This window comes from Scomber scombrus, chromosome 13 (assembly GCF_963691925.1).
Source record: "Scomber scombrus chromosome 13, fScoSco1.1, whole genome shotgun sequence".
NCBI classification, from domain to species: domain Eukaryota; kingdom Metazoa; phylum Chordata; class Actinopteri; order Scombriformes; family Scombridae; genus Scomber; species Scomber scombrus.
In genome coordinates this window covers 16,526,906-16,548,700 of record NC_084982.1, presented here as the reverse complement: position 1 = coordinate 16,548,700, position 21,795 = coordinate 16,526,906, and the positions used below count along the sequence as shown (strand labels likewise).

The 21,795-nt window shown below is 38.5% G+C and overlaps 1 protein-coding gene across 2 annotated transcripts; it reads right to left on the bottom strand.

The window, feature by feature from the left end:
* Positions 1 to 465: 465 nt before the first annotated feature.
* hnrnpa3 (heterogeneous nuclear ribonucleoprotein A3) lies at positions 466 to 6,816 on the bottom strand. Of its 2 annotated transcripts, none has more exons than XM_062431595.1 (11): positions 6,708 to 6,816; positions 5,862 to 5,984; positions 5,600 to 5,746; positions 5,294 to 5,504; positions 5,118 to 5,207; positions 4,922 to 4,993; positions 4,188 to 4,235; positions 3,788 to 3,949; positions 3,418 to 3,534; positions 3,237 to 3,307; positions 466 to 1,789 (listed from the first exon to the last, which is right to left on the bottom strand). In XM_062431595.1, exons 1-10 carry the CDS (start codon positions 6,711 to 6,713, stop codon positions 3,252 to 3,254), a joined length of 1,032 nt encoding a protein of 343 aa, XP_062287579.1. In that variant the 5' UTR covers positions 6,714 to 6,816; the 3' UTR covers positions 466 to 1,789; positions 3,237 to 3,251. The 2 variants fall into 2 exon arrangements, with proteins under 2 accessions (XP_062287579.1, XP_062287578.1); XM_062431594.1 differs by lacking the exon at positions 466 to 1,789 and adding an exon at positions 2,468 to 3,135.
* Between the last annotated feature and the right edge of the window lie 14,979 nt (positions 6,817 to 21,795).

Genomic DNA, 21,795 nt, shown 5'->3' with positions numbered 1-21,795 from the left:
CCCAATCTGCTAGTTGTTATTAGGGCAAGGTTGTTTGTACAGTAACCTAAATCTTTTAATACTGTGAAACTCGTGTCGCAAAAGAAATCACACCCAATGCATTCATTAGGTTACACAACAAAGAGCACAATTGTTGACCTGCAGCACAATATGCTCAGTGCGAACCATGCATGACAACTTCACAATGGTAGACTGGGCAAACATATTCAAAGGTAAAGCCCTGCACAATCAGTATTTGCTCCACATGCACTTTCACACACAAACACCACCTTTGATCGCCAAGCCCGAACTTCAGAGGTAGGGTAGCAAAATAAACTGACATCAAACTCAAGGACATTTGTGGATTAAGTAATGCAGTAAAACAAGTTAAACCTTGTGATACTTGAACATTCAGAACAGTTGTACTGAGCATAAAATACATACATTTAGTGGTTTTCAATTGCTGTTCATAAATGAAACACTCAGTTCATGAAACACATTTTTATTTAAGAATACAAGTCACACGTACATTTACAAATTCTTCTCATAAGCCAACAGTTCATTCACACAGAGTTTATTACAGTCAAGCCTCACTTAATTCTGTGTAAAGAAGTTAGTCATTCCACAAATACAAATACTATCCTGCAACCGATTGGGAAACATTTTCAGGTAATATTTTGTCTGATTTCAGACTGTGTTGACATGTGTGAAATCTTTAATGTGCAGATCAATTAAAATGCTTAACATTAAATTTGTAGCCCTACCATTACTTAGGCATAACATGTCTAACAAAATGTTGATTTAATTTAGTATAAAAGATGTTGAATTGAATTGATTGCTCCAACCTCACATGTTTAAATAGCCTAACAACAATTTACAAAAAGTACTGTAGCAAAAGGTCAGTTCCTCAAAAAATTTCCCCACTGAGGAACGAATAGAAGGGTTGTGAAAAGGTTTTCACCTATACAAACTCACATTACAGTCCATGAATTACTAGTTTTTGAATCATCAGTATAATGTGTTTGTCCCATCCGAGTTTTATTAGTTTCAACTTGTGACCACTGTTCCTCTCTGTTGAGGCAGTTTGCTTGCCATATGGTGTTACCCTGACGCCTGGCCTGACACATAGGATCATGTTTATTACATTATTTTATATATTTTGTCCCTGTCATTTTCACAGAGGATCTGACCTTGTTTCATGTTGCTTCAAAATCAGGCTGGTCAAAGTGCTGATTGTCAGCCCTTTTTTATTTTATGACAGACAGTATTCTGCATTTCACTACTATAACCAGCCTTTGTAGCAATGAAAGTTCCTTCAGTTTAAAGTGCGCTTACATGAGGTTTTTACAATATTATGGCTATTTATATAGATCCGATAACAACTTTCTGATCTCTATATTTTCATACTGCATGACTTAATGGTTGTTTGGCATTCTTCCATATTATTCTTTTCTTGGAAGTATGGTAACCTTGTTTCCCCAGGCGTGTTTCATTCATATTAACTGAGTGATATTGAAGATAAATAAATAAACATGAATACAACACAATACACTTTTGCCTTCATAGAATACCAAGCAGTGTGAGAAGCTCACAGTCTGATTCCGGTCAAAGTGTAGCAACACTGGATGTCATCCTGCTCGGTTTACCGTCAAAAGACCCCTGCACCTTGTCATAACCACTCAGTGCACTGTTAGATTACAATATGAGCAGCCTTATATAATATTTGGAAAAAAGTCTTACCCATCCAGAACCTTCCATGTTATCAGGTCTTTACAGATTTTCAGCAAGAAGAGAATGCCTCTTTCCACATCTGCAAATCAAGCAAAGTGGTTACTCTTACCTGCTCCATCTTCTTTAAGTCAGCTTTTGTGAAATACTCACTCCCTTTTCTTGTTAATGTCTGAAATCTAGCACATGCGGGTAAACTGCAGTATCTCTGACTCAACAGGATCTCCAATGTGTCCAGGAACTAGTCTTTCTTCGCTAGCACCGGCTGCTGGAGGGTTTAGCTAGCCTTGAAAGAGAGATAGATGCTCACTACCAGGCACGACACTGCAAGCTTCCTCCATGGGCGTTGTGCTCGATGCTGCCTTCTCCCTTCTCTCTCAAAATGCTGACTGGTCCACTGTGCTGGGGCTGAAGACGTCCTGTCTGACAGTCATCTGCAATCTTCCACACTAGCGATGCTGAGAGCCCAACTGCAGGTGCTTGTGGCTGTTTATAATCCTACTTGCTCAACACTGGCATAGTGGATGTACGGGCCCCTTGCCTTAGGACTACCCAAATCTCCCTTGTCATTGACCCTGGTACAAGTGAATACATACAGTATATGAACACCGTACTGTATTCACCCACATAGATATTAATACTCCAAAAGAAAGTTCTGGGCAGGCTGATATACTAAACTTCACAGTCACAATAAGCAGGCAACAGATAAATTGACACTCATTGAATCTTTTTCTGAACCAATGACGCACTGAACCTCATGTTACTTTACTACACAATTTTATTCGTTCTTTTTCTACTAATCAAAATATTTGGACAATCTAGAATTCGGTTCACTGGGAACAAGAAGAGTGAGGGATTCCCTTGATTCTAAATCCAGACTGCTTATAGTTGTTAACACTGGTACTACGAAGGATTTACATTACTGTGCTTCACATACAAAATCAAAATACACTTGACACTTGCAATTGAGCAATCATAATAACTGCAGAAAGAAAAAATGTGTAATTCTAGCTCATCTGAGGGTCGGATATAACTATACTATTTGACAAACCCAGGTTAAAATACAAAAAAATAATAGACTAACTCATGTAAAAAAAGGAAAATAAAAGATATTAAGAACTGACTTCAGATAAAAAAGAACAATTTACTCTTTACCCCTGATACCATAGGCACAATACACACACTTCAGACTCACAAAAGGGAAAAATTGCTTAGCAGGGAAACATCTATCACAATCAGGGAAGGGTATCATCTGCACTCATGTCTTGTGTATACAGTCCTTCTTCCATAAACTTCTCCGATTTAGCTGCAGTAATGTCTGACTCGTGTGTTCCTCTAATGCTTTCAGATGACTGCCTCAAAGTAACCTGCAGCTTTCCTGACAATTCCTTTGCTCACCTCCTCGCCTCTCCTGCTAAGAACTGAAGCCTGTTGAATGGATACAGGATAGAACAAATTGTTATTCTGCACTTTCATGGGCTCACTCTGTACTGTGCTAAGAGAGTGGTGTGAAACTGAATGCAACTTACCAAAACATGAAATAATTAATATCGCCGTGAGCCATAGCCACCTCCGCCGCCACCACCAGAGCCATAGCCTCCTGCCGTTGAAATACAAAAAATTTATTCTTGTCACTCCTCAGGGTATGTTATGTCATTTGTTATGCCCCATTTTAATGTTGGATCTTCGGAGTTGGAGGGTTTAACTCACCGCCGTAGGGTCCACTCGAGTTTCTGCCACCAAAGTTGTTCCCTTTCATGGGTCCATAGCTGGACTGCTGTCCACCATAGTTTCCAAAGTCATTGTAATTTCCACCCCCTCCATATCCTGAAGATATAAGTATCAAGTTCAAGGCAAGGCTTCATTTCAGGTGTCTAGTACTTAAGTAGTATTTCATTAAGTTGAATAGAGTTGTTTTTATGCTATGTAGTCTCTGATGTAAGCTTTTAATGTGATTTTCTGTGATCATTTTAACTTATGTAAAGTGTCTCTGAGTACCCTGAAAAGCACTATATGAATAAAATGTATTATTGTAAATGTTTTATTATTATTAATTTTCTGGATAAAGTAAAACCGTTACCTCCGTCATTACCCCCGTAACCTCCATCACAGCTGCCACCAAAGCCTCCGCCACCACCCTGGTTCCCATACCCTGGGCCACCACCACCACCACCACCACCACCTCCGTAGCCCCCTCGACCTCCTCCATAACCTGGTCCTCCACCATAATTTCCTCCTGGACCTATAATAGTGAAAAACAATGCAATCATACAACAGAACCTTATTTGATACAGTGATGTTAATAACTTAACACTGTTGTATAGTATTTTCTTAAACACACGATACAGCTATTATGTAAGCCAGCAAGGATATTAAATGCATTACATCGCCACACCAGTAATACACCTGAAAGTCCATGTGACTTATGGTTCTAAACTATGCATTTTAACATTTTACTCTTCAATTTTATAACTGCTCACCATTGTCAAAATCATCACCATAACCACCACGTCCTCCACCATAGCCACCTAAGAAACCAAGCAGGGTAAAAATACATTATGCATAAAAACTGTGACCAATTTCTGTAATCTTGCAGCCCTCTCACAGCTGAACCGTATCCACATTAATGCAGGTTCATCTGAAAAACAAGGTGATGTTTTCGACATACTCTAGTAGATAAATTAGACTAAAATGTTGCTCTTGCGTGGTAGGCTGAGTAAGACAACAGGACATTAACAACATATGACGGTCAAAAAATCTGACAAAGAAATTATGCATAGCAGCAATGTTAAGACAACAAATTTCTGTCACGAGTGACTTTGGCATCAATTCTTTTGCGTGTCTAACATGAGCCATCAATGAGATAATCTATGCCTAATGTTAGATACCAGCACGAGAGTTTCATATGGTATCTCTTATGAAAATCAGCCAAAACATTATTTGATAAGGGCTGTTATGTGACAAAGTTCAAGGCGACAGCACAGAGCCTCACCCTGCCCGGGCAAACATGGGTAACCAGTTTTGCCAGACGGTTATGGCCAAACTATTTTGTTAAAGACACAAAGAGAGAAGAGAGATAAAAGCAGTTTACTCTGTTTGGCGTTGGAGGCAAAACCGGATCTGCAAAGCCCTGATGACGCAAACTATCAGATGTACCTGCTTTAGTGTGGATAAGGTCAATGACTTTTTCATTTGACATGCAAATGCTACTCACCACGGCCGAAGTTGCCACCACCTCCAAAATTACCACCTCTACCCATGAAGTTTCCAGATCCTCCGCTCCTGCCTGACATGAAAAAAGGTGTCATTTTGTAAGGTTTTTCATGCAATCAGCAAACCATCAGCTGCATAAAGTAAAGGCAAAACAACCGAGGACCAGTACTTCATTCTCCATAAGATGGCATGCTTACCCCTGTTATTGGACATGGAACTCATTTCCTGTTTTGACAGAGCTTTCCTGACCTCACAGTTGTGGAAGTTGATTGTGTGGTATTTCTGGGCTGTAAAGGAAAACAATTAACATTCATAACATTCCTTGATGTTTCTTAAATCCATAACTAACTCTGAAGTCTAAACAACCACATACCAACAATTTTGTCTACGGTGTCATGGTCATCAAACGAGACAAAGCAGAATCCTCTCTTCTTTCCGGTGGAGCGCTCTTCCATGATGTCAATGCATTCGATTTTCCCGTATTTCTCGAAATACTCTCGGATGTGGTACTCCTCAGTGTCTTCCTTGATACCGCCGACAAAGATCTTCTTCACGGTCAGATGGGCACCCGGTTTATTGGAGTCCTGAAACAAGAGCAGAGTATCAATGAGCACAGATCAAAACATACCTGACAATAACCTTTCATAGACATCTGCCTTAAGGTTGAGGGTTTTCTTACTTCTCTGGACACAGCCCTCTTGGGTTCAACAACCCGGCCATCGACTTTATGAGGCCTTGCTTTCATGGCCTCATCAACCTCCGGTACAGCGGCGTATGTTACAAAGCCAAACCCTCTTGATCTCTTGCTGTTGGGATCCCTCATCACCTACAAACAAAAAAATTAAACACAATAGTAGTGCAGAACAGTTTAGCCATATTTGTAAATTACTATTATTGATTCTTTGTCTATTACTATTACAATTATTATGCAAAATACATACCACGCAGTCCGTGAGTGTTCCCCATTGCTCAAAATGGGCCCGTAAACTCTCCTCCGTGGTTTCAAAACTCAAACCCCCAATAAACAGCTTCCTGAGCTGCTCCGGTTCTTTAGCTTCACGGTCCTGTGCAAAACAGGAAAAGCACACAAGGTTGCGGTAAATAACGATACCGGAAATTACTGTAGAAACATGACACATTGATAACGCTGCTGTGCGCCTGCATTTGACAAAATGTGTAAAAACATACAAATATGTATAATTTCATCATATGAAATGATCTCACTGCCAAGGTGTAACGTTACCTTTACTCCTGATGTGGTGGCAGACTATGCTAACAGTAAATTATTTTATCAAGTATAATTAGGTTGACAAATAAACCCAGTGCTCCTATATTATGACATATGGTAGTGGAAAATTGCCAGACTAAGGCCCGTTATTCACAAAAATAGGTTAACTTAACAACAGGCTGAGTTTGGCCGAGCTGCCTAGCTAGCGTTGGCAGCTATCTTATTTAAGGGGAAGTCGTAGGTTGCCACTGTGCTATCAACCAAAAGATACAATTGATCCAGCTCCTGTTAATAGCAATGAGGATTGCAGACATCCAGCGACAATGTTGAATTTGACAGTCACCTGAAACAGTACCGTGACCACCATTAGCTTGGCTGCGCTAGCTAACCAGAGCAGCGTTTTAATTTAATACAGACGAGCCACAAATTACAACAACAACACTGCGCCGTGACATTATCCGCCAGAGTCACATTTATTTCACAGAGCAGCCGTGACTTTGGTGCATTTTAGACACAAACAGCCGTGTTTTTTTATTCGTAACATTTCAGTGAAGCTCACCTCCATTTTGCAGACGTCCACGAGCTCCGATCGGATAGGATCACGTGACAAGCAGACGGTCGTGCCCTCTTCAGTGTGACGTCAGCACGGGTATATAACCAGCTGTGATATAAACTAAACTGTATGAAGATGTAAAAAGCTTCAAAGAAAGGAATAAGATTGTACCCAGAGGCAAGTTTTTCTGAAGATCAAAAATTGAAGACATACATTGGAGAAGAGCTTTCCAATCTGGAGTGTCACCTCTCTGAAGCTCTCAATTCTGCATACTCTTTTAACCTCAGACAATAATGCTGCCGAATATCTGATTCATTTGGTCATTATTTATGCCATTTTTTTCTCCAAAACATCACCTAAAACTGCACATTTTATTATTTATGATTAATAAACCACTACGAAACACTGTTCCGTGAAACCTCTAACTAAAATATTGAAATAAACCTTGATTATTACAGATCTATATAAAGTAATGCAATACTGCCACCACCTTTGTTAACCCGGTCTGGTCCGATGTCAGAGGCAAGAGAATATTCGCCACACACAAGTGCAAGTAGGCTAACTAAATAATCTTTATTGAGGAATATCAATCTCCCCCCTTTTCTCATTACAATATATATGAACCCCCAACTTTTTATTTATTTAATTATGTATGTACTTATATTTGTTTTTACTTTCTTTGTTTTTAATTAGCCTATGTTCTTTACGTGTAGCCTACATATTCTTTATTTCCTCATATGTGTAACTGACTTCTGAACTGTATAGACTGTATGGATGATGTGATGTTTGCCTGTATTGTGTTTTCTATTGTTATCTCAATTAAAACATATGTAAATGTAATCTTTTGTGTTTATTTTTTCTTCTTTATTGTGTTTGTTTTCTATTGTCTACATATCTGTTTGTTCCTCTGTATATGTACAATAAATATTTTTTAAAACCCAGCAACCTATATTTCTAGATGGACAACCAACCATAGACATATATACTGTATGTCTCTATGCAACCAACAGCTTCCATTAAGGGGAAGCCAAACTATCTCGATCGCTCCCTGGTGGCTGGCTGCAGTATAGGTCATGAATCCCGCCCCCTTCCATGTTTAGCCTACTGGATGGCACATGAGCAACATTTAAAATAAAATAAAATAAAATGAAATAAAAACAAAAAGTCAAAGCACACACCAAAGATGGTTTCTATAATTTGAAGTATTTATTATCATTTTTCATGTAAATTTGCTTTTAATTGGTTATTTGACGGTGTAAGAGGCAGAGCCGCTCTGACTCTGACATCTTGATTGACAGCTGTAACAGCCGCTCTCAAATCTGTTGAGATGAGGGGGCGTGTCCCATCCTTCATTGACTTTACACAAGCAACAGATTTAAACTTCAAAAGAGATTTAAAAGACACATTGATGTGAATTGAAGCTTTTGTTATGAATGTCCAGGAACTATTGTACATTTATTTTGACAGTGCCTATTGGTGAAGATATTCTAGCAAGACCTTTGTGTTTTTATTATTGAAAATATTGATGAAAGTTTTAGCCTTTAATATCCATTAATGTAAAGTTACAGGTAATAAACCATGCTTTATTGCATATAGCAACGAGAACAAACAATACATTCATTCAATTCAATCCTCCCTAAAACCAAAAGCAATTAAAACTGTAACACATTGTTCTATGTTAAAAAATCTTTATAGCTAAAGATCCCCATCCCCCTAGCGTTAATAGTTGTAACGTGTACATTTTCTTTTACACATCCATCTATTTTTTTTGTATGTGTTATATGTACACAGAATTTATACAGTTTTGTACGTTGTGTACATATAAACTGTATTTTTTTCCTTTCTTTTTTTTTTTTTTGTCAATAAAAAACAAAGTGTGTTACTAGGGCCAAATAACCTATACTGATCGCTTCTGTACTCTTTACGAGGATAAGGGTTAAGATTAGGGTTACTAGTTTAATTCAGGGTTAGGTTAAGGTAAATGTTAATCTCGCGAGAATTTTGCAACGGTTGATCCTATCCAACCCGACGCGTCGTTCATTTAAGGAGTCTATAGTGTATGATGATTATATGATCAATATTAAAACATTCATGGTCTTCAGTCCATCCCGGATTATACTCATCAATACTCAAAATAGAAACTATGATTTCTTTATTAAAAAATGACCACACCAAATTCTATGAATAACTACGAAAACATTGTTTTCTATTGAAATGTTACATCATGTTTGTCCCTTTTGACGCCTGGCCTCGTCTTATGGAAAAGACACACACGAGAAAAAAAAAGTTAATTTGCGCCATCTACTGGTTAAAGAAGAATGACCTTGACAGAAAGCTGAATCCTCAAGACCTCATCCAGCCACTTCTTTTTTGGACACACACACACACACCTCACAAATAAATGAAGTTCATTGGATTTTAAAGAAATTGATTGATAACTGATAACTGATAACTTTGTGTCTGTCAATGGGGTCATATGTTTACTTATAATGAATTCTCAAAATATAACATTCCTGTGTACTGTAGATAATTTGTTAGACTATTGTCTTTGATATTCCTCTGTCAGCTATTAAAATTCTGCTGTCATCTGCAACCACAGATATAATCCATCAAACTACCTCACCAGAATTATACATAGAGGATTCTGATCTTTTTTTAATTTTTAGTCTATAAAATCTACTAATAAATGAATAAGGGATATAATCCAGAGGTAAAAAGTTAGTAAACCTGCTTGTGTACTTGTTTGGAATAACCAGTCTATTGGTATGGACTGGGGGGAAAAAACAAGGTTATTACCAAAGATTGTTTTTGTTTTGTTTCAAATAAGGTGCAAGTGATGTCTTTGAAAATATTGCACAGGTGTTATCCAGTAAAATATGGACTAAATGTTGACGCTCTTTGTTTCCTCTGTCACTACACAGGTGAAATGGCAACTCATCTTTTTTGGGACTTTAGTCAGATATTTTTGGCATGACCTTAATCTTTTGTTTTATCTTTTATTTTTTATTATTTACTAATGAAATGCCTGTCATAAAAATTCCATATAGTACTACACGCCAGCACGCCAATTAGTAAAACACAAACTCAACATTACTTTCTTTATATCTTACTTAAATCCTGGACACACCAAAATGCTGCACAAACTCTAAATCTGTGAAAACTAGAGCTTTTAAAAAAAAAAGTGTATTTATGTGTTCTGATCTCTGCAACTTGAATGGTAAACCAGTTGTAAGTTTCATTTTTATAAATAAAGTTGAAAAACAAGGTCTTAGTCCACATCTTAAACCATGTGTGGGACATTAAATTAAAAAAAAAAATCAACTTGTTTGTTGCAGAGCAGAAAAGTAGTCCTGAAATACAAACACTGTTTGTGCTACTACTTAGCCGTGAATTAGCCCCACAATTTAACGAAGCTCAATTTGAATTTCAACTTGATGGTCAGTTTTGATCTCAGTGTTGTCCACTCATGTTGGTTGCTAAGTCTTCTTAACACACCTGTTTACTTGTCAGTGTTCCATTTTTGTAACTTAATGGTTGTATATAGCCACAGCCTAATTCAAATACTCTAAAGTAAAAATATAAAACATGTATATGAAGAGAATAGGTTATAAAACTTACAAATCTGATTTTTGACAGGTAGAAATGAACCAGCTGGTTATATATATTTAGACTGATTTATTTCAATGTAACAACTAGTAAGATATGTGAAGTGTGAAATGTGAACGCTGTCATGTCTTTAAGTGAGTGTCCTTGCTGGAGGGCTGTGCCTCAGGGTCCCATTAAATTCAGTGCAACACGTGTGCCTGTGCTGAAGCACACATGTACATAGCTTGTGGCAATTTGATTATATCCAGCTTTACGTAGCAAAATGTGCCATACAAGGAAGTATGATACAAACAAAAATGATAAAGCCCTCTTTAACACATCTGCTCAAAATTATCTAGTAATGCAGGACTCGCCTTAGTTGATATTGTATTGTACTACTGCAAATTTAATTAAATTTAGAATTACTGAAATTATCAAAAACGACAGACATGTAGTGAATCTGGGGCAGTTACCTACTTTGACCAGTTTGTGATTCAGCCTTGCTTGGTTGATACTGTTACACCTGACTTTTGTCTTATATGTGCTGGTCCTGGCTTCTGTTCAGGCCAGATCGTTACTAAATTGCTGGTGCATTAACCAAAAATATAGCAAAAACATGTTTTCTGTAGGGGAGGGGGGAAAAAATAAAAATAATAATGATAAATGTCAAACACAGCAAAACTGCACTATTGAGGACCAGTATTCATTGCAGGACTATTCATTACAGTATATGCATGGTAGTGTGATGTTATGATTAAGCAGCATTATCTCAGATAAAATGGATACAGAACATGGGGATTATAATATTACAAAACTGATATTCAAATAGCTTTCCTCTGCAGTTGTGGAAACATGACATTCATCTGTGTTTTCAGTTCAAGTTAGACCTCTCCGACAAAGCTACTTGATTAGGCGAGTGTGATGTATGTGCCAGATGCTACTGAGCCCTGTTGAAGCTAACCAGCATCTCCAAATATATGACTGTTTTATGGTTTAGACAATGTCTGTCATTAACTTTATTGTAGTGTGTGAGGAAAATACAGCCCCAATAAAAAGGGTAATGCTTTTCTGACACTATTAATGATGAGTATTTATGATCAGTCCATAGTTCAAATTCAGATAGTCAGTGTTTTTGCCCCCTTTATTCCACAGCAGTTACTGTATTTGCTTAGAGATAATAGATACCTTAATAGGCTTGCAACATAAGCAAATACGTCAGAAGAAATTGTTTTATTCCTCTTATCTTATCAAAAATGAGCAATATTTCATCTGTATATTTGCGGTGGATGCCTGTTGCGCAAGACTGATATGACACATAGCATTTGAAGGCTGTGTGAGCCACTGCTGTTGAAGTAGAACAGATAGTTGGGAGATGTCCAAATGTCATGCTTCTTTTAAACTTTTCTCTATGTCTGTATTGGATCAAAAGCAGGAATACAAGCAAGTATTGGTTATATTAATAGTCATGCAATAAAAACACTTGAATCTGTCTTATTTCTCCACTTGCATATCTCAAAAACTGAAACTGCTTTCTGACATCAAGGATACTGTAGCTTTGTCACTGACTACTTGCATTTTAAAGTTTACTCATCATTGACAGATCAGTTTTGAACTATTATGAACTAACTTGAACTCCAGGCATGTTTAAAGTTGCACACACAAGAAACTGGAATGAAAACATAAAAGATGCTGGTGCTTTGATGCAAAATACTATAATTTAGTTTCACTCATTTGAATACTCAAACTGCATTTGTTGAACGAATGGTCAAAACCTGAAAGGTAATACCAAAGGTCAGTGGTGGAATGTATGTACATTTAGTCAAGTACTGTACTGTGGGTATAAGGTACTTGTACTTGATTACTTCAATTTTAAGTTATTTTATACTTCCAGTCTTCTACATTTCAGATAAGACATTGGTACTTTTTTCTCCATTATATCTATCTGGCAGCGAGTTAGTCGTGATATTGACAACCAATGTGTTACATGTAAAATGTAAAATGAATGCAACGCCTTTCTATAGGTTAAACTATCCAACACTATGTAAACTAGTTAGCTCTCATAAGCAGATGCAACATTAAAATTGTGCACACAGATGAATGTATCAGTAATGACAAACCAGTAATATAATGCAGCATACAATGATGTAACACCAACAGGAGCCATTCTTCCTGTATAACAAGTACTTCTACTTTTGATGCTTTAACTATATTTTACTGGTCTTTACATTAAGTATCATTTTCTATTGCAGGACCTTTGTTATTGCTACTTTTACCTAAAGATCTGAATTCTTCTTCTACCACTGTCAATTGTACCTGATGCATCTCTATGATGCATCATAAGTAGTATGAGTTTAATTGCCTCATCACACAAATTGTAAATCACAGTATGTCCAGCACTCATCATTTAAAGAACTGTATGGTTTTAGACAAAAACTCTGCAGTATTTGGAACAACTGCATCATCATGTGTATGTGTTTTTGGCCTGTTGATCAGTGATCGAACACTATAAATAAGTAGGTATGATAATTCTCCTCATAGACACAGTTGTACTTAATTTTGAGTTACATGTTGGCCATTATCACATACCAAAGAGCCCATAATGAACAAACACCACTCATCACAATGATGAACCTGTGATAGCCAATCTAATAATTGAAAGCCCACCTATATTTGAAACTTGAGGAGCTGAGCTGAGTGCAGTGGTGAGAGTAAACGATACAGTATCAGCCTCTCACAGTTGTAGTTTGATGGATGTTCTGTGTACATCTCCTCGCCCCAACCTCAGGACAACATGTTTGTTTGGTTGTTGATCATACCCCTCAGTCTTTGTACCTAACTGCCCTCTGACACAAACATATATCACAGGACCCACACAATGCTCTCTGCCGGGGACTTTCTTTTCTGTGTGCTTTTCTTGCTGCTTTGTCCTTTCATATAGCATTGTAAGACACCAGAGCTTTTTATTTCTAATCTGAGAGTCAGCTTCTGTTTCATCACTGAAAATGTAGGTATTTATCCCTGCTATGTAAATCTACAACTTGGTCCATTGCTAGAGAACTGAGATTTAAATGTAATTAGCAATTAATTTACATCAAATAGAGGGAACAAAATGAATAAAAATGAAACCTTTAATGACATCCATAAAAAAGTCTTGGTTTGCTCTGATTTACCATACAACTTTACAATCTCTGTCTTGATTATGTTTTTTTTTCTATGACAAATGACTGATATAACAATCCCCTGAAATAGATGGGGATGACATCCTTGCATGGACTAAAAGGCAGCACTTAGAACCACGATTAAATAATTAATACAGGTTTTATACCCATTTTACACCTCCAAATTATGGTTTGCCATATATCTGAGAAGCAGCGGCGGAAGAGCACCATGTCAGCAAAAATTTCATGTATAGTAAATCTTTGCGAGGGAGGAGCAAGTGGCTGCAAATCACCTGTGAGGTGAGAGATGACATGCGTATAACCTTTCCCCCTTCATTCTTATCTTGTGAGATGGGTGACAATGCAGTGCACAGAAATAACACATATGAATAAAATTGTTTACTCTTTTGACCTATGTATCACTTTAATTGGATTATACCAATATCACTGCTGCTATGAATGTGTTGACTAGACTCCAGTTATAGAGAAAATAATCCAACAGTAGGGGGCGCCATATTAAAATGCTCTAAGGTGTCATTGTCAAGCACTGCCAAGCCTGCTGGGTTTCCTTTCCACTAAATCCACTAATTCACACTGACTAAAGTAAAAGAAAAACATTAACCCAGGAACAATTTGCCTACATATGCTTAAGCACAGGCCTTGAAATTTGCACAAAGCAAATCAAACACTACATTAGGAGCATAACTGACTCCACTTTTGTTTTCAGTGTCCTCTAGATGGCACCATGGTCCATGAAAAGATGAGCCTTTTATTTTCAAATCACATCACCTTGTAAATGTCAAACAATTTTCCTCAATACTAAATTATTATTTTCCCCTTGTGTCACATGTCTGGCTACTTGATTATCTACAGTCTTCTCAAATCCTTAATTATATGTGCCTCTATTTGTTTTTATAATTAATGTCATTTTCGGGAGCACATTTTTATTATAGGCCTAATGGGTGTTTGATAGCACAAGCAGACTTTATTAGACAGGCTGTGGCAAAAAAATGAAGTTCAATGACTTACTTCCTAATATTTATTGCACACGATATTATGATATTTTCAATATTTGAAAGAGATATTGGTTTGTATTGCAACTGGTTTCATATCTTTATGGGTTGAGCTTGTCTTATCTTTTGTCACTGAAATATTCTTATGAACTTAATGCACCTCACAAACCCTCTGGTGTCTGGGGTGTTAAGGTTGACCTTGTCCTGAGAAAGCGTAAACTTGGCTCCGTGACTTCATTAGGGAAGCCTCCCTGTCATAACCTGGGTTTGGGCAGACGGACGTACGCAAGTGGAAACTCTGAGGAAATGGATCTTCAGAACAGGGAAACCAGGGAGTCAATTTAGTCACTGTCTACCACCTTTTTGCATGCAAGTACAAAGCCAATCTCACACATCGGTGTTGACTACAATCTCTCTCTGAGGAATTTGGGGAAAGAACAATTCCTAGCATCTGTTTCCTGTTCACTTACATGGAGGAAACTGGGTGTAAATCACACCAAATATAAATAGAATCAACATTCAATTTACAGGAGCTAAAGTTGGTGATTGTGGCCTTGCATGTTGGTTCCCTCTCTCTCACTTAAATGTGTGTGTGTATCTGCTGGTGAAAGAGGACATATCGCTTAATTAGATGCATCACAAGGCATTGATCTCATTTTAAACATAACAAAGAAAGTTGTGTTTTTCTATCTTATCCTAAGAACTGCAGGTTTACAGGAATAAGCCACAAATATTATATACTGCAAAAACAAACAAACAAGTACTACCCCTAGAATCTGAATAGTATTATATATATATATATATATATAATAAAGTAATTTTCAGCCAGTGACGTGCTGAAACAGTCAGCATTGTTTACAGATTGTAGAGCCTAATAAACACAAATACATTCTGCTCAGCAATTGTGATAATTATGCTTATTCATTTTGCAGTGATAAATAGTGAAAACTGACATTAGTGTTCAGACTCTTAAACATCTCATCATAATCATAGCTTTATACTAATTATTACTATAACCACATTATATTTAAAGCCCTAAATAAAGTGTTTTTATACTGTCTTAAAGTCTCCTAAATAGCAAGAAGAGAGATTAAAATAATGAAAAAATGACCACATGAGTGCTAAATATAAGCTAAATTTAGTTAGAGAATTGTTTTGTTTCTTTATTGTTTCATTTTACACATTTCTTTTAATTTTGTGTTTCTGTAATTAATATGAATGGGCAATAGATAACTGTTTCTACAGGAATGGTTGTTGAATATTGTTCCTCTTCACTTTTACCCAGTTATATGTTTAGTTTGAATGTCTTGAAGAGTTCATACATCTATGAACACCAACAATATGCACCTTACGTTTTAATATTGACTTTTCGGCTTTTAGGCTGATACATGGTGGCCTTCACACTTTGTATTGATACTGTCAGACAGGCCATGACAAAGCCGTTTTAAATGAGCTACAGGTCAAAGATGAGCTCAGAGTATTTTTCTCCTTCTCCTGTATATGCACAGATAATTGCATGTTTTCTCCAAATACTCTCTGGGAGCAATGAAGAGCGTTAGGTTGTTTGGTTGTCAATCCTTTTCCAAATTAATAATGCATTGAATGGATTCAAGGCATTTGTGTGAAAGTTGGTGTTGAAGTTAGTATAAAAAATACCAATCAATCCAAGAATGTGACTATTTGCTTTATTAAAGCGGTGACCGTGACCTTCCTTCTTGCTTTTAGTGCGAAATAGAGAGAGAAGGAGTGATTATGCGAGGGAACAGTCCAATGCATCAGCCTATTGATGTCCAGAGAAGAGACGCAGATAGTGTGGTGTAATAAAAACCTTTATTTACAGCTCCTCAGCAGAGAGCAACAGAGGAGTGCTGTGTTTCCCTCTGGCACTAATTGACTGCCTGCAGCAGGAGAAACACAGACTCTCACCCCTTGCTGGCGCACTGCCCTCAAATGTAATAATAACCACTATGCTTCCAGAGTCATCCTCCTCTACAGTTATCGTAAAAGAGTATTCATTTTGATAACATGGCTATTGTCTAATAAAATGAAGATTTGGGGACTGCATTTCTGTGCTTCCCTACGTGCTGGCTCTCTGCTTAAATGCTGTGAGCTTATAGTGATCTGTGCAGCTCCAAGGCAGTTGTGTGCGGTCCATTCAGTGCATTGCCCTTCTTCCTGGGTGAGAAATAAAGGAGGGGGCAGGTGTGGGAGACAAGGGAAAACCATTTCTCCCTTTCCCCTAATTTTTGTGTACAGCCAACAAATGACCACAAAAGTGCTGCTTTCACAGTTTTCTGTGGCCCGACGTTGAGCTCCCAGCAGAAAGAGACAAAGGGATGGCGGGATGATGAAGTCCCAAGCAGTGCAGGGCAGGTGTTTCCTCGGTCTCTTGGGAGACAGGGAGTACACCTGCCCACTACTAACCCACTGTGATGGATCGATGAAGCACTAACTGACTCAGCACTTCAAGAGCTCTACCTGGGATTAGAGCACAGAGGACCTGATTGAAACACACTGTCACCCCACAAACAATAACACACATCCATCTTGGAGGGCCAGCTCCTCTTCCCTCCCCTGTGCTTTACTATCACTGAGAATGATTATACTGTTGATGATGAGAAGAGCAAACTATTGGATGAGAGGCAACAGCTACATTTTTGCAGACATGATGTCTAATGGCACCACTTGGTTACAGTAAACACAATCTGCATCACTATAAAGCAGCTGAATTATGACCATCGCACCTGGCGAGCCAATATGGGTTTACAGAAATAAACACACACGCACACACAAAACCCAGGCATGGATCTATAAACACATGAACACATACACATATACACACAAAATCTGAAAATAAACATACACACACACATGCTGAAGCACTAATATATACACAGGCAATCAGATTAACACATTTCCGTAATGTTTTGAATTAGATAATACTCCATTTAAAGAAGAATAAACTTAAGGGCCTGCGTGGTCCCAGGAATCAATGACTAATGTGGTATAATAGCCAGTGCTGGCATGGGTCATTTTGCAAGTCAACCCAGGCAAATCCTCACTGGTCTTTTATCCAGTTAGAGAAATTATCACTATCAATACATTTCAATACATTTTTAGACTGTATAGAGAAACAGTTTAAAACAGTTATATGCAAGATGAATTTACAATGCAGAATATTTAAATGAACAATTTCATTTAAAAAATACATCAGAAATAATAGTATATAATAAAGTACACATTTAGGCAAATAATTTAACAATATTTGTATTTGTTGAAATAATTTTCATACAGATTTAAATTGATCCTTTTAAACAAATTAAATACAAACATAAGTAGGTGATGATGTAATTGTTTTCCCTTCATATTTGACCCCCTTTTCATATCTGAATATATTTGATGTGGATTGAGATGCATGTGAAGGTATGTGGAGGCTTTAAACCATAAATCACATGCAATGCTTAGACACAACTTTGGAGGGAGCCTTAAGCATGAAGTTGAAAGCCCATTTCCATTAGCCTCCTTTCTTTCCTTTTAAGCAAATATTTATAGTGCCCAGTAAATTGTTACCTGGGTGCTTCTTCTCAATATTACTTTCATGTGCATTTAAATAATGTATATAAGGATTTAACTATATTTTCTACTGTATAAATATTCTTCACTGTAGTGGTATATTACTGTTAAACACATCATGATAATACATTCTCTGTAATGGAAGAGTTGATATGGAAAGTAACAGGCACACATCCACTTAAAAAAATCCACTTAATGTCTTTGCTGTATTTTGCTGTATTTTCCTAATTCTTATAGCAAAATGCAACAAAGCAAACAAATAGTTTTTCCCTATGCTGATTAAAATGCAGCAGATGGGAAAAGTTTATTAAAATAGTGCTTTCATGGGTGAACAACAGAGCAAATGTTTAGACAGAGACTAGATGCATCTCATGGAGGCATCAGAATATCTGGCTGCACTTTGCTGTAGCCAGTCGCGCTTCCTTATCTTGTCCTGTTCTGCTTATCTGGCCTGTGTACAAAGTTGGGTTTGTAATGAGCGTCACGCCTACACCTCTCCCCATGTGGATGGACTGACCATTGTCCCACACATCCGTCCATACATACACACAATGAGCAGAGGGGGTGTAGTGGTTGTGTTATGCCACATGCACACAGACACACACACAAACACCTGTGTATCTTCCTATACATGTGCCCACCACATGCATGTGCAAAGCTGCAAAGGGGTGGTGCACTCAAATGTAGGACCCTGATCCAGGTGGCAATGACAGATTTAAAGGATGTTGTGGACGGAGGTGGACAAAGGCTGGCCTATGGAGGATATGTGTGACATATAACATGCAGGGGTGGCGTGGAGTGATGACATCCTCTGTTTAATGAGTAGAGTTAACACAGCCCTAGTTACAGCAAGCTGCCTGCCGCGGAGAGCTGTAAATCTGCCTGCTATCACTGCTGCCACACTAATACAGGAAGTATTATCTAATAAGTGCAACTAGGAGGACTAATTTCAATAGAGCTGATACCCCCCACGAGCCGTTTTCAAGCTGTTGCAGTGGAGATGATAACCTAGTTAGAAACTTTTATCACTTGGAAAGCAAGTATGGAGTTATGACAGGCACTGACCAAACACTTCCCTCGCCTTGAGCTGAAGGGAGTTTGTCTAATGTTGAGGTAAAAATCAAGTATGGTGCCAGACAAATCCCAGACGTCTGGTTGTTCTGCCCCAGCTGCCTACATTCCTGGGTCACGCTGGAACTTTAAAGGACCTCTGTGTCAGTGCCCCCATTCTGGCCTGCCCTTCAGCCCTGATTTGTAGAGTGCCGGTGTCAAAGGGGACTACTTTGTAGATGGTGTGCTCTGCTTACCTGTTTCCCCACAGAAAAGGCAATAAATGTCACTCTATGACACTCTCTGGACTATCTCAGCCTGACCATTACAAGGCTATGGGATAGATACACAAACACACTCACGAAAATCCAAAGTGAGATAACTTGTTAACGAAACCACCCTTATATTTGTAACTAAAGAAAGTCCATTCTCCTGGATTGTAAAAAATGGCAGAGATAGCCACTTTCTTTGTGGATGTGGTGTCTGGCATTTGTCTACTGCCGTAATGCAATTGTGTTTCAGAGTTTTCCTCCACTGAGCGTGGGGTAATTGCTGACTAGTCTTTTAACCTTATTAAATCATCCAGAGGCAGTGTTGGAGTGAAGATAGAGTTGATGATACTGCACCTCTCGTGCTTTTAGGAAAAGGAAAGATGCTGACTGCACTTCATCCAGGGGATTATACGCTGAATTCAAGCAAAACTGCTAAAGCTAATTAGAGGAAAAGGGAAACACTGTGACAATCACCATGGGATAAACCTCAGGCAGTGGTGGTGGATTTTTCACCTTGTTTTCCACTTTTTTCCCCTCAAGTTAACTTGGCAAAACCATTATCGTAACTGTTTTGGTTATTATTTTTAGTACACGTTGCATTTGCTGTCATTAAAATTGATATGGCCCCTTATGCATAAGGAGCATCAGTTTTTATTACCATATATCCATTGACAGTCATTATTCTATCATGGTGATGTGTGTTCATAAAAACACATACAAAGGTTTAATCGCTCATGGCCATTTCTCAAAGCCTGACTCTCACAATATGGCTGCTGAAACTCCAAAGAGGTTTGGGTCTAAGCTTAATTAGATAATGTGGAGCTAAATCAAATCAGTCTAAACAAGAGCAGCCAAACCCTCCCCGTACAAACGTGTGTCTGTTGTCTGCTCTGTGTGATTGCTATCTTAACAGGACTCTGTGTTTGGAGGTTGGAGTGCAGTGGCTTCAAAGCAAAAGCCACGTCTCTGTCTTTTCTTGCTCACTTATTCACCCTCTCCTCCTGTCGCTCATGCATCTTTTTCTCTAGTCAAGGAAAGAGGGTGTGAGAAGGATGGAGAGTTTGCGCCTCTTACTCCTCCCCCTACTCACACTGCTTAACCTTGACAAGTCAATATGATACAGACGTAATTTGCTTATCTTCTCCTGACATTACCACTGTTCTGTTCTCCCTGCTGCAGGGGCATGAGGCCTTCATTAGCATAGCTTACAAACACATCACTCTCTCTCTCTCAGAGGAGTCACACTCATCTATGGATGCTCACATACTGTACAGGCTATAACACAACCACAATATAACATTTTAAAAGGTAAAAAAAAAACATGACATTCTTTCATGTTCTTATATCATGTCTTCCAGTTTTCTTGAGATAAACTTTGATACCTGACAGGAGAACAAACAGATAATTATACTCCAGCAGTCTGACTGCATGACTAAGTCTTTATCATGCAGTTCCTGGCTAATATACATGTACAATCACATGGCCACCCTACTCCAGAGTTCACAGTCAAATGTGGTGTGCATGTATATAACTGTGTGTCAGGCAGGTGAACTGAGCCCCTCAGCATCTGGCTGGTGCTCCCTGACCAGAGAAACAGTCAGCTCCCTGGTCTCCAGCTGCAGGGTGGCTCCAGCCCAGGTCCATTAGTCACCAGACCCTGGACACCTCTCGCTCATCCCACCACATAAGGTAGCGTAATTGATACCCATCAGCCACTGCTGTAATCTCCTTGGTGGGAAGGCAGTGCGGGTGCAGGATGCGCACCTCGTGTTTGGTTAAGAAGTTGCCGAGCGGGGTCTGGGACCCCGGGCCTGTCTCTTTGCCATCACTCCACTTGAAGGTGAGATGATTTAGGGGCCTGGGAAGAAAGTTAATTTCTCTTGATCATTGTGCTGCAACCTGGAGCCTTAATGGCGGGCGTAATTAATTCTGCTGATGTTAATCACCAGGGCTGGTCCCCACAATTATCAGCCCTGTGCAGATGGGGCGCGGCGCAGACATGAAAAATTAGGAAAATGAATCTGTAATGGGGTGGCAGATCTAATCTGCGTCAGAGAAAACAAAGTTAGGAAGAGCAAAGAGCCCCAGGATTCCAGGTGAAAGCCACCAATACTGACAAACCTGTGTGGCGGAGCTGAAAAATGTTGCTGTGTCCAAAGTGTTTGGTAATTACTGGGGCATTGAATCTCCTTCTATTGTTAATTCATCACTGTAGCAGAGGTTAAGTTCAACATCTCCTTCCTGGGCTATGGGTTGGAGAGGAGGGGAAGCAACAGTGGTCGCATGCTTCTAGAGTCACTGTAAGGTTAATCAGGTTCCACTCTTAGTTGTGTGGGCTTTGCAATCAACCAGCATACTCGTTTCCGGGGGGGGAAAACTGCCATTAATGAGATGAATGAATGAAAGATGAAGGAATTATATATGTGCAGGTGCATATATTCAC

What these genes read in the sequence shown, in the direction of transcription:
- hnrnpa3 (XM_062431595.1), bottom strand. An exon ending in AGAGGGCTGTGTCCAGAGAA is followed by an intron (nt 5,505 to 5,599) that starts GTAAGAAAACCC and finishes CTCTTGTTTCAG; the next exon opens with GACTCCAATAAACCGGGTGC. An exon ending in TGGTGGCAACTTCGGCCGTG is followed by an intron (nt 4,236 to 4,921) that starts GTGAGTAGCATT and finishes TTGGTTTCTTAG; the next exon opens with GTGGCTATGGTGGAGGACGT.